The 17,911-nt window shown below is 35.4% G+C and overlaps 1 protein-coding gene across 5 annotated transcripts; it reads right to left on the reverse strand.

The window, feature by feature from the left end:
- Positions 1-7,257: 7,257 nt before the first annotated feature.
- On the reverse strand, positions 7,258-15,617 carry LOC149551147 (uncharacterized). Of its 5 annotated transcripts, XM_089786730.1 has the most exons (5): positions 15,315-15,452; positions 10,675-10,900; positions 9,103-10,553; positions 8,395-8,887; positions 7,258-8,165 (listed from the first exon to the last, which is right to left on the reverse strand). In XM_089786730.1, exons 4-5 carry the CDS (start codon positions 8,877-8,879, stop codon positions 7,544-7,546), a joined length of 1,107 nt encoding a protein of 368 aa, XP_089642856.1. In that variant the 5' UTR covers positions 8,880-8,887; positions 9,103-10,553; positions 10,675-10,900; positions 15,315-15,452; the 3' UTR covers positions 7,258-7,543. The 5 variants fall into 5 exon arrangements, with proteins under 5 accessions (XP_089642856.1, XP_089642857.1, XP_089642854.1 ...); XM_089786731.1 differs by lacking the exon at positions 10,675-10,900 and having other exon boundaries at positions 9,103-10,360; positions 15,315-15,617; XM_089786728.1 differs by having other exon boundaries at positions 9,103-10,900; positions 15,315-15,617.
- Between the last annotated feature and the right edge of the window lie 2,294 nt (positions 15,618-17,911).

Consider the following 17,911-nt stretch of genomic DNA (forward strand, 5'->3'; position numbering starts at 1 on the left):
CATGTATGCTCATGAAACTTGATATTCAGAAAGCCTATGACATGGTTGATTGGAGGTTCTACTGCAAAACCCTAGAAGCCTTTAGATTCTCTCGGCAATGGATCAATACCATTTTCACTTGTATATCAACTCCAAAAATCTCATTGTTGATCAATGGTATTCCATAAGGTTTTTTTGACATCTCTAGAGGAATTAGACAGGGGGGTGCTATTTCACCCTTTCTGTTTATTATCATGACAGACATTTGGTAGAGCAATAACTAAAGCATAATCAGATAGGAAAATCCAAGGAGTGATGATAGCAAAAATATCTCAAATGCCACTCATCGACAACTCACAGATGACACTATCCTACCAAGGGAAAGTACACTAACAGAAGCTCAAAATTTCAAGCAAATTATTCTTAAATATATTGAGGCGATTGGACAAAAAGTAAATGCAAAAAAATTAGAGATATTCTTCATCAATATAGAAGAAGAATTGGAAAAAGAAATAAGTAGAGAAATGGAATTTAAAAAAGGCATATTCCCATGCAAGTACCGGGGGATATATTTGGAAAAATGTTCTAGAATCCACCAATAAGAAAATTGAAAATTGGAAAGGGAGATGGTTGACTAAGGTAGGAAGAACTCTAAAATGCAAATTAGTTCTTTCAGCTATCCCTACATACCAATTGTATTGTCTACCATTACCCAAAAGTGCGAACAAAAAATTGGTAGGCAAATTTAGGAACTTCTTTTGGAAAAGATTGGCAGAGAAATAGAAAATGGTACTCGTTAAGTGGGATAACATATGTAAATCCAAAGAAATGGGAGGGCTAGGAATCAAGAACCTAAATTGGCAGAATGAAGCATTAGATAAAAATTAGTTTGGTGGATGTACCAAGAAAGAAATAGTAAGTGGGCTAAGATCTTGTATCATAAATATTTAAACTACGTTGACCCTACATCAGTATTCTGAGTTCATAATCCACCCAAAGGATCAGAGCTATGGAACTTTATGATGAAATGTTGCAAGCTTATTAGTAAGTTCTTAACATGGAATATAGGAATGGGAAATGAAGCCTTATTTTGGTAAGACTCCTGGAATGGGCATCCACCCTTGGACTCTCTCGACCTCCCCATCAATTTGAAAAATTCTCTTATTAACCTATGGGGGAAATAGTTAGTCAACTACAAATCTCAAGAAATGGTAAATGGAGAGGTTATATGGAAATTGTGAACTATGAAAAGAATAGATGGATCGAATGAAGAAAAAGCAATGCTAGAACAAGTCCTCAATCAGAGATAGATCAATCATAAAAATAGAGAAGATAGGCTAATATGGGGCGCCTCTAAAGATGAGGAGTATAAGGTAAAGAGTGGATATGAAATTATAACCTCATCACAAAGTTGGAAAAACGGCATGTATCCCTTTAAAGCTATGTTGGGATTCATCATGTTTACCAAAAGTTGGATTATTTCTATGGTCAGCAATTCAGAAAAGGATTCTTACAGTAGACAGATTTAGGAAGATGGGTTTTGAGGGACCATCCAGATACTTGATATGTAAAGAAAAGTCTAAAAGCTTAGAACACATCTTATATCTTTGTCCTTAAGCTCAAACATGTTGGAGATGGCTCAGTAAGATGTTAAATTGGTCTTTGGCACAACCTAAGAATCTAGATCAACACTTAATGAACTGGCCTACTAAAATCCACATTTCGGTTTATGATAAATTATGGTATATTTCCCCGTCAATCCTTCTTCGAGAAATCTAGAAAGGAATAGGTGTATTTTTGTTAATTTGAACTCAATATCTACTCCCTACTTAACAAAGTAGAAACATGCATAACAAAAGTTATGAATAGTCACCTAAGAAAAGTTGCTAAAGTAGAGGGATCCTTTTAAGATTGGGATGTTGATATGAAAAAGAACTGGATAAATTTAATTAATCCACCTTTAGTTTATCCTAAGAAAAACTATCAAGCTCGTAAGGAATGTAGATGGGCTTCACCTCCAAATGGATGGAAAAAACTTAACTTCAATGGAGCATCAAGAGGAAACCCATGAGTAGTTGGGATAGGATGTGTCATTAGTTCAGAAACAAAATGTAAACTCAAGAGAGCTAAACCCATTGGGATAGCAACAAATAAAATGGCAGAATTAGAAGCGCTTCAAGAAGGGCTTTTTCAAAGCTTAAAATTAGAAATTAAGAAACTTATCATTGAAGGGGACTCTCAAATCATAATCAATGCTATTAGAAAGAGGCAAACACTGAATTGGGTCATCAATTTGAAATTAGACACAATTCTTAATAGCATAGACAAATTTGAAGAAACAATGTTTTTACACATATAGAGAGAGGGAATAAAAAAGCAGACTATTTGTCCAACAAAGGGGTAGATAGTGAAGATATCCCTATAATGGGGTCCTAATATTAGTTTTCCTTCTTCAATTATCGTAAGTATGAAACTAGTTTTTTGATATCTCCATTCTCATACCACGTAGTAAAATATGATTAGTTAAATTAATGGAATAAGTAACGACATCCCTTTTATCATTTTTTATGTTGTCCTTTCTTCTATGCCATTATGATTTAGCCAGGTTTGCAGTCTCGAGGTGCTTCCCATGATCTCTTTCTAGAAGCATCTTGCCTTTTGTTGCAAATTGCTTTAAGTAGGCCTTTTTAGGTACCTTGTTCTCTCATTTCAATAGTAATTTAGCTTGTTTTTTTTCTCTCTGTCAGTTCTATGAAGTTGGCCATCACTTTGTTTCATGCGACCGAGGCAAGAACCATGGCATTCATGGGTTTAGTTAAGCCTTAACGTTGGAATAGGATTCTCAATCTTCTTGATGACATGACAAGGGTAGCCATTAGCAGAGCTCTTGGGAAAAGGGCTTTTGATTATAGTTTCTCGTGTCGTACTAATAGTGATGCTATAGGGTCCTTCATTGCATATTTATTTAGGGCACGCATTGGTCACTAAGAAATTTTGCATCTTTACTATAACATCTTTGACCCTGCCTGGTTAGTAGAAAGGGCTTTTGATTATAGTTTCTCGTGTCGTACTAATAGTGATGTTATAGGGTCCTTCATTGCATATTTATTTAGGGCACGCATTGGTCACTGGGAAATTTTGCATCTTTACTATAACATCTTTGACCCTGCCTGGTTAGTAGGAATAGCAGTTGTTTTAGGCGTCAATGGGCATTTGGAAATTCCCTTGGCGGAAACTTTTATGGCTTATCCCCCTAGGAGCCTAGATAACTTAGATGTGGTTATGCATCCTATTCTGCACCTCAAAGATATCAATCTTTTTAACCGCAATTGTCTTGAGATGGAAGCTAGTATCCACTTTCTGTTGCATTGGAGGGGAATAATAGAAGCATAGGGCAAAGGATGGCTGCTCCATTACCTTCACATTTTCAACTCCTACATAATGCCTGGAGTAGTCTTCGAGGACCTTAGCGAGCACGACTTCTCCCTTCCAAACCTATTCAAGTCCAGCTGAGAAAATATGGCATGGGTTCTAGCTCCAGGGGGCATGTCAGTAGATCCGAATGAAGTAGACGACTTGATTATGGTATTTTGGAAACATGAGGAGGTTGTTTAATTTTGTGTCTTCTTTGGGCCTCTCTCGACTTTTTTGACTTGTATATCATTGGTATTATCCTTTTATCTGTTTAGTTTGGGCTTTTGGCTAGATTGTATATGTTAATGGGGTTGCTTGGGGATCCTTCGACTGTATATTAAGGGCTTTGTATTGAGATTGGGCTAACAGCATGGGCCCTTTCTCTCATCTCCTCTCTTTTCTTGTTATGGCTCTTGGTAGTGTTGGTATCCGTCTCATATATGTATATCTTTATCACTTAGTAATGAAAGTACCCTTTTATTCTCGGTTATGGCTCTTGTTCAGTTACGTTCGAAATTTTATGGTGATTTTGAGGATCAATATTTAGTATTTGGTGGAGAGCGTTTCAAACGATAAATGAAGAGAACTAATCTTTTTGGTACATTGATAAACTAATTCGGGGGCAATCAATTCAATAATACTTTAATCTAAAAAGAAATTGTATCATATCCAAAATTTTGTTAAGATCTTGCTCCTCATAATCTTAAATTGTTCGTCAACAGTAAGTTTCTGGCAGTTCTCCTTCCATCAATTCTGTAGGGGCAATCTCAATGAAGCAAAAGTTTTTGGTTGTATGGTTTGGGCATTTTTTAGAACCTGAATTCAATAAATTTGCAAGTTCTTAATCAAAACATATTAGAGGAGAGTAACCCTAACAGGGAGTTGGAAACTTAAACTTTAATAACATTATTTAGCAGACCCTAGAAATGTAGTAATTTTTTAAAAAATCTAAGCTGAATTTTGCACATAACAATCTAAGCAGAAAATAGGGCGAGGGATTGGTATTCCTTCACTATAAAATCTTAATGGCAACTATAAGTTGTAATGATCTCCATAGTTCTTTAGAGTTGGCACTTTTTCCCTTTCTCTGTTGTGTAATATCTTAGTTGCTCGCTTCACCTCTATCATTTGTTTTGGTTCAGCTTCTCTCATGATTCTATACACCTTTGTTTGACACTGTTCAATATGTTTTTTCAGATATTCTTCTCTTTAGCGGTGTCACATTCTTACCTAACTTTTCAAATTGTAGGCATGTAAGCATTAGATAATCTTTATTATCTAATGTTTCTTTTGAGTTTTGAGCAGCAAATTATAGCTAAAGGACAAGGTCACATTGAAAGTAGTTTAAAGAGAGCACCCTGAACTGGTAGAGACGATCTCCTATCTGTCTTCATTTGTTCAATATTGTGAAGGAAGGAATGTCTTTCTAAAAATCTCAATTATATAAGGGGCTCTTGTAATTTCAAATATGCAACTAAAATCTTATTTGGGTATGCCCCATTTAATTTGTAATATTTAAAAGATGATGGTCCCCGACAAGACTCGAGATTTTGTTCTTTCCTACCGACCAAGAGTGAAGGTTTGGTTATTTCCTAACTTTATTAATTCATTAATATAATCTATAGGGCTCGGCCTTTTACAGAGAGAAAAAAGGTATTATATTGATCTTGAAAAATTTTAAAGATTTGGTTGCATCCAGATAACCCATCCAAAGAGGACAATAACACATGGCCATTAATGAAATAAATTTCTAGTAAAATCAAACAGTATTCAAATATAGTTGTTTGATTGGACATAACTACCCCGAACTCCTTGCACAGGCACCTACCTGGCCTGGGCTACAAATGAGATGTGCACAGCGTACCCCTAATAGAATTTAAACTTATAACACCTATCTTTCAACAATATAGGTGCTCCACCACTATAAAATGAATAGAGAGTTTGAGATTCAATGTGAATAGTCATTAAGGCTCAATGGGCTTATCAATTGATGAGCTTAAGGGGCTTTCTAATGAATGGTTCATAAGGCACAACACTTGGTGAAGGTTTTGCAAATGGGGTTACAAGCTTTGGGTTTAACCATTGAGGAAATTCCATAGTTAAGCGCACTTAGGCTAGAGTAGTACTAGGATGGGTGACCTTCCAAGAAGTCCTCCCAAGAAGTCCGAGTGCTTCACCCCTGTGAGCATCACCTAGATCCAGTGAGTGTTTTCTATTTATTCTCATGAGAGATGGATTCATGTTGAATCACTACTCATGAAACATGGGTCAATGAGTTTGACTCAAAAGCACACAGTTAAAACATTGATAGTAATATCACAATCATTAGGGCATATAAAGTCGAACTTCTAGGAGATTCTACATCTCATACTTAAACAACAATACAAAGTTGGGAGTTTATTTTTTGAATCTCATGTTTAACGGACTTGGCATTGAACACAATATTACGTGTAACAATTTGAAAATTAATACCCGAGCGTATTCAAATAATTCCCCAAGCAAAGACCATGGATTCGTGTACGAGAAGAATTTGAGCAGCATTATAATATGGGCTAAACAAAAATGTCACCCAATGCAAGGCAACATAACACTCAAAATATTGAAATCTTAAAACAAAATCAAGAATTAAATTACCATATTAATCTCAAAGATCCATCACAATAGCAGCGTGGAAACTTTTTCTTTCCATGTGTCCAGATGCATGATATCAAAATTAACATTTGGCTAAAACTTGCATGCCAAACATGTTTAACAGCATTTCACCCAATAACTCAAATCCTAATTTTCCTGAGTAGATAGTCAGGTATCCCGTTTTAATTTTAGGCATTAGCCTTGTAAAGCTAACAGGGCAAAACATCATCGAATATGGAATATCATCATAAATACTTGTCTACAACCAGATTTAAATTTCAAGATTTCAGGACACCAGATATGTATAGGTGATATTGCAAATAAGTGTTTCTCATTGAGCTAACCTACAAACAATCAGACAACAACAGCCCTTTAAGCACACCTGAGCGTATTTTCTGCAAACAACATTCAGCTTCCATGAATAAAGGAAATAAAAGATTCAAAACTAATATCTCGACTAACAGTAACTTTCAAATACCAATGCATAAGCAGTAAAACTGATCTTTCAAACACAAGCAAACCCGAAACTATCATACCGATAGCAAATGCCTAGAAATAATGCTACCTAAAGACTACTTTGATTTTCTGTAAACAAGCTCAAAGCCGAAAGAAATTATTTGCATTTTGGACAAATTTTAAGTCTGTTGCCACTCAAATGATGCTAACAATATTCTTAGCATATTATACTTCTAAACAAGATTTTAGTCACAGTACTCTGCAATAAACTTTTCTTTACAAAAGCACTTCAATTATATATCATTTAGAACTGGGAAAGCATTTCTACCTTAGTAATTTGTAAGAGAAATCATGGCATCATAACAATACAAACATAAGACCATTGTAAAAGAAAAGTACAAAAGCAGGCTAGGAATTTGATGTAAACTCAACCTTTGGATCCTCGACAGCAAATCCTACCTAAGATAATTAAGAACAAATACATATCTTAATTTTCTAGTTGAACTACTGTAAATGAAATCCATAGAATATTGAGGATATATCTTCAAAGAGATTTTGAGTCATGCTTGCAATTGAAATCTAGAACAGCAATGCACATTGCATCTACATAAATAAAAATCTATAAGCAGCATATAATGGACAATTCAACTCCCACGTGCATAGAATAAAATTATTATAGCTCATGAATTCCACAGACCAAACAAAAACATTTTTTGACGGAAATCACTTTATGCAAGTCAAGCATAATCCACTAGATCAACAATCACAACACCCACCTAACAAAGATCAACTTACAAGTTTTTAATTATTGGCAAGCGAAAAGGTCAAGTTATACTGGGCACAAAAAAGATAAAGCCAATGTAATCTATATCTGAAAATATACAGTAATGAATAAGATACAACAATGTGACTTAAGTACCGGACACCCAGCAACATGCTAGAAAAATGGCTGTATCATTATCAATTACATGCTAACAAGAAGGCCCCACATGCATCCTGAAAAGTTGTATGCTGGGACTAACAAAATACAGTATTGAGTTGTGTGCAGCTTGGTCAGATGTACCTAGTATGTGTCATCCAGTCTATCCCTCCGTCCCCCTCGTTTATCATCTCTTCTGTGATCAGCATAAGGTTCTCTGTAATATTCTTTTGGCACACTTCTAATAGGAGACCTACTTCGTTCCCTTGCATCCTTTCCCCAGCGACTACGTGGGGGTGGTGAGGGAGGATGCCGATCACTCCTTGTATCCTGTGGACCTCTTTTCTCATGAAACCTGTCATCTCTTTCCCTGTCTCTAGAACCAAGAGGCAAACCCCAATCCACAGGTGGTGCCCTATCAAACTTACCCCTATCTGCAAATTCATCACTGTCACGAAACTCTGGACGGTCTCGAATGTCCCTTCCAGAACGGAAGTCTGAGAACCTTTCTGCCGGCCTTGGAGGTGCACCTTGGTCAAATTCTCTAGGACCGCCTCTACCCCACCGTACAGGTGGTGGTCCAAATCCACTACCACCTCTTCCCATCCCACGGCCCATTGGTGGAGCATCCATGAGAGGAGGGGATAATGGCCTTTGATAACCTCTAATGGGACTACCAACTCCAAGACTAAATGGTGCCACATCCCTCCGAGGTTTATTGCAATTGTTACAATGTGTTCTCCTTGCAAAGTTGAGATTTCCACAGCTGCAAAATCAAACATACAATCAAATTTGCTTTCAAAAACATTGTATACATGAGCTACAAGATTTATACATGACAGTACCTTAATGGAAATCAACAAAAATGTGAAAAAAAAACAAAAACAAAAACCTTGCAACTAGCAAAAGAGTGAAATTAAATTCATTTTAGAACATTAAAATAATTATTATGCTACCATATATGGACCTCCAGAGCTAGGAATCTTTGTACTTACGTTGGTTCAGAGCATATCCAATCTCCTTCTCTTGGAGCTACATTTGGATTGTTTCTTCCAGCACTTTCTCCACGAAAGGGCTCAGGAGCATCATATCCTGGTCCACTAAATCCTCTTCCAAGAGGAGGCCTGCCTCTTCCCCTACCAAAAGGGGGAGATCGATCCCGAAATCTGCCACGACCCCTGCCACCTCTAAAACCTCGACCGCGAGAAGGGCCCCTGTGCTCAAAATCATGATCGAAGTCACGAACACCACGATCAAAGTCGCGACCTCCATGATTGAAGTCACGTCCTCCACGACTGAAGTCACGACCTCCACGACGGAATTCACGACCAACATGATCAAAGTCACGACCGCTGCGATCAATACCCCCACGATCAAAGTCACGGTCATTGCGATCATAGTCATGTCCATATTGCTCTGGCTTCCTTGGACGCATTGGTGAAACAGAACCATTTGGCACTGGTACCTTGTAACCTTTCATGTTATACCCTACAAAAAGGATGAAAAGATTCAGTGGTAAACATAAATCAAACTAAATGCACTAATTCAACAGTACAAATCCAATCAAGTTTCCAATCAAGAAGAAAACAGCTAGCAGATACAGGATAAAGATCCAAGTCCAGAACAACAACTCTGAAGAATCCCAAGCCACTATGCATCTTTACAAATTTACTTAAAACAATTAATGTAAAATAACTCCCTACCTGTTCCACTTCAGTTTCCCTTCCTGAATGCATTCATGATGCATTGTCCTAATCAACCATTTGCACAATTGATAAGACGGACTAGCACTTAACCCACAAATTGTAGTCTTACCATCCAGTAGGACTCAAGCCATACATGCAAACAATTGGCTATTTTGCACACTCAGAACCCACATTATATCCACTTCTGTTTTCTTATTATTTTATTCAGGTAGCCACTGCCTTTGATTCCACTAAACCATTTCTCCCATATTTGGAACATAGACGAAATGACAAAGAAAGTGTTGAGCATTCTTAACCACTTTTGAATTTTCTAAACTTCTAAATTGTCTAATGCCTCAAAAGAACAGGGCTTATTAACCAAACCAAAAATTCAAGCAATGAATCTGCATTTTGAAGTATTCTTTTGAATGTGCTAATCATAATAACCAAACATCACCTTATTATAGGAACCTCTCCTCCCCAGTATGACTGCACCAAAATTCACAATAATCAAGCATGCAGTAAATGAAAGCCATAATTAGTCAGAAGAGGTGCTAAGGAAAGCCAGAATACTCAGAAGATGAAAATGTAGATATGCTATCCTCATCATTCCTGGTGACTCTTCTGTAAAAATTGTCTGCCAATGAGTAGCGGAGAAGAACTTTGGTTAAGCTTTAGATTCTAAAAAGAGACCTTAAAGAATAACAGGAAATACCAGAATGCATTGAGGCACTGTTCAATGCCTATTGATATAATTGATGTCAATCTCTAATATTTCTTTATGGAATGGTTTTTCCAGTGCACTGGATCAGATTCAACAAAACTGTTCCTATCTTTACATGTAACAACTCTTTTAACTCCCCAACCTCCACTACTACACCTCTGATACCACTGAGTAGCACTAATAAAAACATATACCATCTTCTATAAACCAGACATATATCATTTCATTGCTCCACTGCTACAAGGCATCTATTACGCAAGAGATCAGGTATTAAAGTCCTCCATTAAATCCCGTCACTTAAAGAAGGCCAAATCATGGCATCTACCAGCTGCTCTACAGTATTTCACAGCCACAACTGCAACCAACATTATGCACCTTTGGCACATAAAAACAACTCTAACCGGTTGTCTCATTTCACTTCATCCCAATTAAAATGAACAATTTACTGAAACAGAGGATGTGATGCTCCAGCAAATAATAAAACAAGCACTTATAAAGGCCTAGTATATATCCCATTCATCCAAGTACCTAATCCTCAGAATTCCCAGCTTCCTGTGCAACAAGCATAAAAAAAAATCAATATTTCCAAAATCAATAACCCATTGGATTCTCCTGTTCCTTTGGCAGAATGACACATTAAAATCAAAATTCTATTCCATCTGAAACACTTTTCTTACCCCAAACCTTAGCACTCAGCACCACTATACAACAACACTTACAACTAACCCAAATAATGTGTTGTATCCTGTTAATCAGATCAACAGATACTGTAGTCACCAGAATGTATCCATATTTCCACTTTGAAATTATTGTGCTTAAAATATCAACCTACATTCAGAATTTTAAAACTCAATATGCTTTCCAACCTTTCAATTTATAAAAGATTTCTCAAATCCTGTGTCTCCTTTATGTAGTGACATTGTTAGGGCTTATAACCTTCCCTATGTATGACAACATCTGTTCTGAATTGACATTCCCATCTGCACAAGCTTACACTCTCTCAAGACCAACTGAAATCCCAGAGACACTGGAAAGACACAAGTGTGCCTGCTTCACATTTTGGGACTAGAGTCATTTGCTGCAACAACTTTCCTGCATGCATCAATATCTAACATCGAAATTACAACGTGAATTTACTCTTATAAAGGAAATATTTACAGGCCTTCTAAGGTATTTGCAGCCACGGACACATTATATTGACTACAAAACCATAATATTTTGCTAGAGAACAAGCTGATCGCCCATTCTTTATAGTTTTATCTAGATCATAACTGCATTAAATGCTAAAACGAAACTGCAAAGTCAAATCATATTTTATAAAATTGAGGTTCACAAGCAATTTGATTTTATACTAAAGCATCTCAACATTTGTTCACATTGCCTAGACAACCTGATCTATACATTGAAATTAAGTACCAGAATTCTAAATCACACGATCATCACCTAAATAGTGTTCCAGCAATTTTAATATAAAACATGCATCAAAACATTTCATAAACAAATATGTCGATGGTCTATTAACATGAAAAACCTATAATTCTAACTTCTGTAATCTAATTAGATACCAATGGAACGCTATAGTCCACTACTGCCACTAGGACTTATATTCCAAAAGCTGCCTACAAGAAATTTAATAGAAGCAACAGACAAGCTAATATGATGCTCTCCTGAGAAGGTCTTTCATTACAAAATGTTAACACTCAAAATTGAAAGCAAACTCATGTCAGATACACCTCAGCAAATAGAAGTTTAATTATCAAACTACAATACCAAAAAAATTGTTGATGTGCTCCAAAGCAAACTCATGTCACATAAACCTCAGCAAATAGAAGTTTAATTATCAAACTACAATACCAAAAAAATTGTTGATGTGCTCCCACTGTTTTTTGTTCATTCTCCTTTTCGGGCTGCACAGTTTTTGTTTCTTCTTAATAAAACAATTACTTCCTGCAGCTTATCTTTTCAACGATAGTTATAAAAACTGAATAAGCATGCCACAAAAAAGGTTAAAAATAGAAAAGCTCAAAAGCAATACACCTGAATCTCTGCTTGATAGAAGTTGTATTTCTATTATGAGTAAATATTGTGTAGAGCATCTTGCATTGAATTCGAGACCCTAACATAATCAGTTGGTACCTCAGCACTACCAAAATATTGGACCATTATGATTTCTTGTAGCACATGATTTAACCATCCTTCCTTCTTGCACCCAAAGCCAACCCCTATAAGTTACGACAACAAAATACTGGAATCCCATGTCTGTCCAATCTCACTTTCATTAACTTTTCATTAAAATTATTCATGTCCACCAAATAAATTTGAAGATAAAGAAACCATTTTCTCAAATTTCACTTCAAAGAACTCCATTTTCAAAGAACTCCCACACCACATCTCCAATTTGGCAGTTGTGAAAAGCTTTTATACAGATTTCAATAGCCCAAAAAATTAACTTATTTATGAGTCCAGCTTCTGATGATCATCTCAACTCTCGACCCAGCAGCCAGGATGAAATTTTACATTTTACATTTTAATATATTCTTCCAATTAATCTTAGAAAACCCAAATTCCCCACAGTTGACTAATGTGATTTTCATACCTATCATAAAATTAGATCTGCCTGTCAAATTAAAAGGCAGATAATAATCATTTTTCAAAAAGTTGTAGATCATTTTTTTCAATTGTACTGGGATATTAAAACTCACAGTTATCAAATTTTTCACATAACCAATTTTCCCCAGATAGGAATAAACAAAACTCTTCTGCCAAAACATTGAGTTAAAAGCCAGGTTTCTCCAATTTGTCTTTCAAAACATCATGAATTTAGGAACTCTTCAAATTTCACAGATGCTAGACTTTCTCAACTTTACCTAGTGTTAACTTCCTCTAATTTATAACACATTGTCTGTAATTGACAACATCTTGATCACAGTGTCCTCAAACTTAATCCAACAAATTATCTTTAGCAAACTCAGTGTCCAGAATGTCAAAACATTGATAAAATTCAAAGGGACCTAAAATCAACCAAATTCTGAGGTTGCAAAATGCCTCACTCAATGTTGTTAACTTAGAAAAAAATGCCTAGGCTCGTTTTTGGAATTTTGAAATTAAAAGCAACAAAAAGGCCCTTGGTTGTGAAAATATGACCTCTGCCAAACCCTCCTTTTCTGGCATAAGGAAAGTCCAAAAAATCCGCAATCCTTTGTAATTTCACAAACCAAACCTCTTTAGAACTCTTGCTCTGTCAAACTCTCAGTACATCATATCTTACAAACTTTCATTTTCAGTAACATAGTAAAATAATTTTATTCAACCCCTCCCTCATCTTCTGGAAATAAGGAAAAATCACATTGCATTAGCTCTCTAGTTCCAAATTTGGGCTTGTGCTTTGAAAATCACTAATAGAACTCTTTAAAACAATCATAAAAAATTGGCTGCTTAACGCCTCTTACAAACCATTGTTCTGTGTATTTTGCCAAATCAATTATTACAAAATAATTCTTTCAAACTCTCATTTTATCAAATCAATGCCTTTGTTTTCAACAAGTAGCAAAATTTATATTCTTGATTCCCAAAAGAGCAAACCAACTCCTGAAAATTGACCCCAACGAATATTTTGGTAAAAAATATCTAACAATCTTCATTTTCTGAAACTGTTAAAGTGTGACATGCAACCGAGCATTCCAACAAGTTACGTTCCAAAGAATAAAACCTGCACCCGAAATTGACCCCATGCCATATTTCCATAACTAATACCTATAAAACCCATGCAACCTGCAAATAATTGGAATTTAACAACCACCCTCGCTTGAAAGCCCTTGATTTTAGAAACTATCCAAAAAAACACTTTAAAACTCATCTATGATTCATCAAAAATGTTCAAACATATCCAATTTCAGCAACATCAATAAAGTTCAAATCCATTAAAAGCCAAGTCTTGAAATTGGCACCACCTTTCTCACTCTAACAAATTCTCATCTCTTTTTTTTGCACATATATTCTTTATGTAATAGGTCATCCTCCAGTAAATATCACTGTTCAATATCATTTTCTTGATTAACAGTGTGGGTACTTAGTCCTTCACTCTCACATCTCCTATAAAAAGATGTTCATTTAATGCCCAAACTCCAATGAAATTGAATGGTCCACTTGCCACTCTCTATGTGTAATGATGATCCCTTCAAACATAAAATATCATCAGTCATCACCTACACTCCAGCTTCATTGTCTCAAAATTACAACAGTTACAACTTTTTTAAAGCTTGTACAGCCCTCATGCTCACAATATAGCATGAAATAAAGTCCACATTTCAAGGAGCTTATCAAAGAAGAACCTTAGTTTATGATTTTTCAGAATTTAAAAATTAAACCTTCCTTTAAGCAATCATAGATTCCACAGTAGAGATTCCTAGATATGATTTTCCAATTAAACAATAAAGAGCAGCATTTTATGGTCTTTATTTCGCTAGCCCACTTTTCATCAGTAGCTTTTCCACTTGTTATTGGATCTGAGGAGTTTGACTGACCGGCCTGCGGCTCATCATGCCAGAAGACATGCACCAGCCAATTGTGTAAACGGTCAGAGTGGAATCCCACAGAAAACCCATTGCAAGCCCTTATTTTTCAACATGAACTACTGTAAACCATTAAATTGATCATAAGCCTGATGGCAGCTCTTAATTCAGAAAGCAGCCACTTAGAATGACCAGAAAAAGATCTTGTAAACACCACCAGTTCGTTGGAAAAATTCTCCTCGCAAACCCTCGTGTAAATTAAAAAATCTTCAAATTCTTACCGCAGCAAACAATAGCCTTTAGAACAAAAGACAAATATCTTCCAAACCCTTACCTTGGCGAACAAAACCCCCGGCAAACCTTTGTGAAGTAAACAAGATGTCTTCCAATCCTCACTTTGCCAACCGTCCAGACTCCTTGCAAATGCCTTGTTTACAAAACCAAATCCCTTTCGAACACATAGTTTGGCAAACTGCAGCTCTTGCAAACACTTCGGGCACTGTAATAAATTTCTTACAGACACTTGGTTTGTCCAACCGAACCCGTTGCAAACCACCCTTTGCGAAGAAAAACAAACCTCATGCAACCACTTTGTTTGGCAAACTAAAACTCGCCAAACTCCCCCGTATACACCCATTTCAAACCCTTGTTTTAAGTAGTAAGTCTCTGGTACCCCTTGATTTATCCATTGAAGCTTCTTCATACCCATTGTTCTACCCAACCAAAGCATATTGCAAACCCTAGTTTTGTGAATATGGACACGGCTCTGATTCTGTAGCATACGTGACCATTTCATTAACAAAAACGAGATAAAATTCCAGAGCACTAATAAAAGACAAAAAACCCCATTATTCCATCTGTCAACCGAAGAACAACCCATGAGAATAATCGACACTGAAATCTTGGCTAATTACCCATCCACAAAGTGAAGAATAACCCAAAGGCTAAATTTCCAATCCATTAACTGAAGAAAGTAATGCATAAATGAACTGAACCTGAAGCCGAAGATGGTGTAGGGAGAAATCTATCTCTGTCTCTATCTCTATCCCTGTCTCTTTCTCTCTCTCTGTCTGAACGATGGTGATCGAAATGGCGACCCTCGTCACGCCTGATTTCGCCAGGTTCATACTCGTTGCCGCCGCCGCCGCCGCTATTAGACGGCCTCACAACCAAGCTGCTCACACTTCCGTAGACTTGATCTCGCGACCCCATTCTTGTCTCGCACTCCCCACTCCCGCAGACTTGATCCAGACTTTCGGAGTCGAGAAAGGAAATCTAGAACGATAAATCTACGGGGCAAATTAATTGGAGAGTTAAAACCCTAATTTTAAGCGACGACAAATTTAATTTCCCACACATGAAATCGTTTCCTGCCCTTCTTATGATGCTCGAATGCATCCTTCCAATGTAATATAATTTTCTTCTTAGTGTTAAAGAGCAAATGATCAAAGGTTATCTATTTTCCTAAAGTATCATTCTCGTCTTTTATGATATTAGTCATTCCTTCAACAACATTTGAATTCTAATGGATCATTTAAAATTTTCTATACATTCTCTTTAGTTCTTTCAAATATATTTAAATGATTTAAGAATAATAATAATATATCTATTTGTTAGTTGTTGGAAGTAATAAGAAGGAAAATAAAATTTACTTTTAAAAATTAATTAAATGGGTCGTTTGTGTTGGAAACTTGCAATTAGAACAATTGTTGTTTTGTCATCGATGTCAAATCTACTGATAAGACATATTGCTACCTAATCTAAATGTCATATATATTTGATTGATGAAGAGGATTTGAGAATTTGCTCATAACAATAGCACTTAGAGGAAAAGTTGAGTTATGATTTGTACATTTGATTAATTAGACTTTGATAAGACAAAGTGATTGTTTATATCAAGAAAGTTAAGCTAAGTTGTAGTGTCTGCCCCTGGTTCGTATTTTTGTTATTATTGCCAAACTCTTTTAGGTCAGTTTTATGCTTGATGTTTAGCAGCATTATCTTGAGATTAGTAGATATTGTTTTACATTCAATTGATTAAATGATGAGATTACTTGGTACTCTATATTTCATGTATGCATGATGATTATTCAATGTTTTCAGTTATGGATGATAATTAGTTAGATGGTTTATTATCCTATGTGTTTTCTTATGGATACTTACCCCATGCTTGCATGTGTATGGTATGTGTATTTGTTTTCTTTATGTATGACATTTCTAATGTGGTTAAGGAAGGGAGTCGTACTCACCTGCTAGTCGAGATTTACACGATGCACGACTTCCTGCCATTGCCTGTTTAGCTTAGAATATTGTGTATGTACATGCATGAATTTTATGCAGGTTGCAGGTACCAGGTATCAACCTCCTTGAATTACTAGGATGAGCATACCCTATCAGATTATCTCAATGGTAAGAGAGGGGCAATAAATTTTTGAGTCCAAATCCTAAACCCTTAAGCCATTTGTCCTGATTAATAATTAGGACAAGTATCCGAGTTGAGTACCTCTGAATGTGTCGAATGATGTTAATTCGTGATTATAACCCTTAAGTTTATTTTTGTATTTGTTTTGCTATGATAGGTTTTTGTATGTTGTTTTATGAGTCTTTGATCATTTTCTATTAATTAAATCTAATTAAAAAGATTAAATTAATGATTTAATTTAATGAAAAATTATTATGACACTTTAATATTTAATTGTATTTAATTAATTGAATAAAAGGAATTAAATTTGAATATTAAAGTTATAAGAATAAATTTAGAACATGATAATATTTATTTAATTTAATAATAATATATTTAGAGTTCATTTTTAAATAAATACTAAATATTGTTATTATTTAAGTTAATAAATATTTTGTCATTTAAGTTTTGAAGATAAATTTAAAAGTGAAAAGATATTAAAATAATTAAAAAGTTTTATGTCCACACGATGCGTGCATGAGATTAAAATATGAGAAAATTAATTAAAAGATAAAATAAGTGAAATTAATAAAGATAATTTAATTACATGATGTGCGCATGAGTTTAAAATTTAAATAATTAATTAAAAAGAAGTCAAGTGAAAATTAAATAAAGTAACTTAATAATGCAATTCACGTGCATGAAAAGATAAAAGAAAGATTAATAAAAGTTAATTTTAGAGTTAGTTCTGGTGAGCAAGGAGTCCTCTCGGGTGAATGCACAATTAGTGCCCTGATTTGAGGAGAGAACTCCTTATTATTACTGGAGGGTTCATTTTTGAGAAAGGAGTTTGGAAGACACGAATTTTGGGAGACGAATATTGGATGCGAAATTTGGAAGCAAATTTGAGAAAGAGAATTCTAGGAAGGCTTTCAGAGGAAAGTTCTTGAAGAGGAGCGAATTCTCTCACAATTTTCGAGGATTGCGTATTAGCATCAGGCTTAGGTAGGGTCTTGTATTTTGATCACTGATTGAATTATGCAATTTGATATTCCTGTTTACTTCGTGATTGTAAGAACTTGTCTTCTCAATTTTCATTATACGAATGTGGATTCGAATTGAATAACTATTTGGAGAAAGGCTCGTCCATTAATTTTGCAACATAGATATTTAAAATTGGGGAGGGTTTGA

Source organism: Cupressus sempervirens, chromosome 6 (genome assembly GCF_028749045.1).
Source record: "Cupressus sempervirens isolate cs-2001-9-10 chromosome 6, ASM2874904v1, whole genome shotgun sequence".
NCBI classification, from domain to species: domain Eukaryota; kingdom Viridiplantae; phylum Streptophyta; class Pinopsida; order Cupressales; family Cupressaceae; genus Cupressus; species Cupressus sempervirens.

What these genes read in the sequence shown, in the direction of transcription:
- LOC149551147 (XM_089786727.1), bottom strand. Translation starts at nt 15,531, where the DNA reads ATGGGGTCGCGAGATCAAGTCTACGGAAGTGTGAGCAGCTTGGTTGTG. An exon ending in TACACCATCTTCGGCTTCAG is followed by an intron (nt 8,888 to 15,314) that starts GTTCAGTTCATT and finishes TCCTTTTTGTAG; the next exon opens with GGTATAACATGAAAGGTTAC. An exon ending in TGGATATGCTCTGAACCAAC is followed by an intron (nt 8,166 to 8,394) that starts GTAAGTACAAAG and finishes TTGATTTTGCAG; the next exon opens with CTGTGGAAATCTCAACTTTG.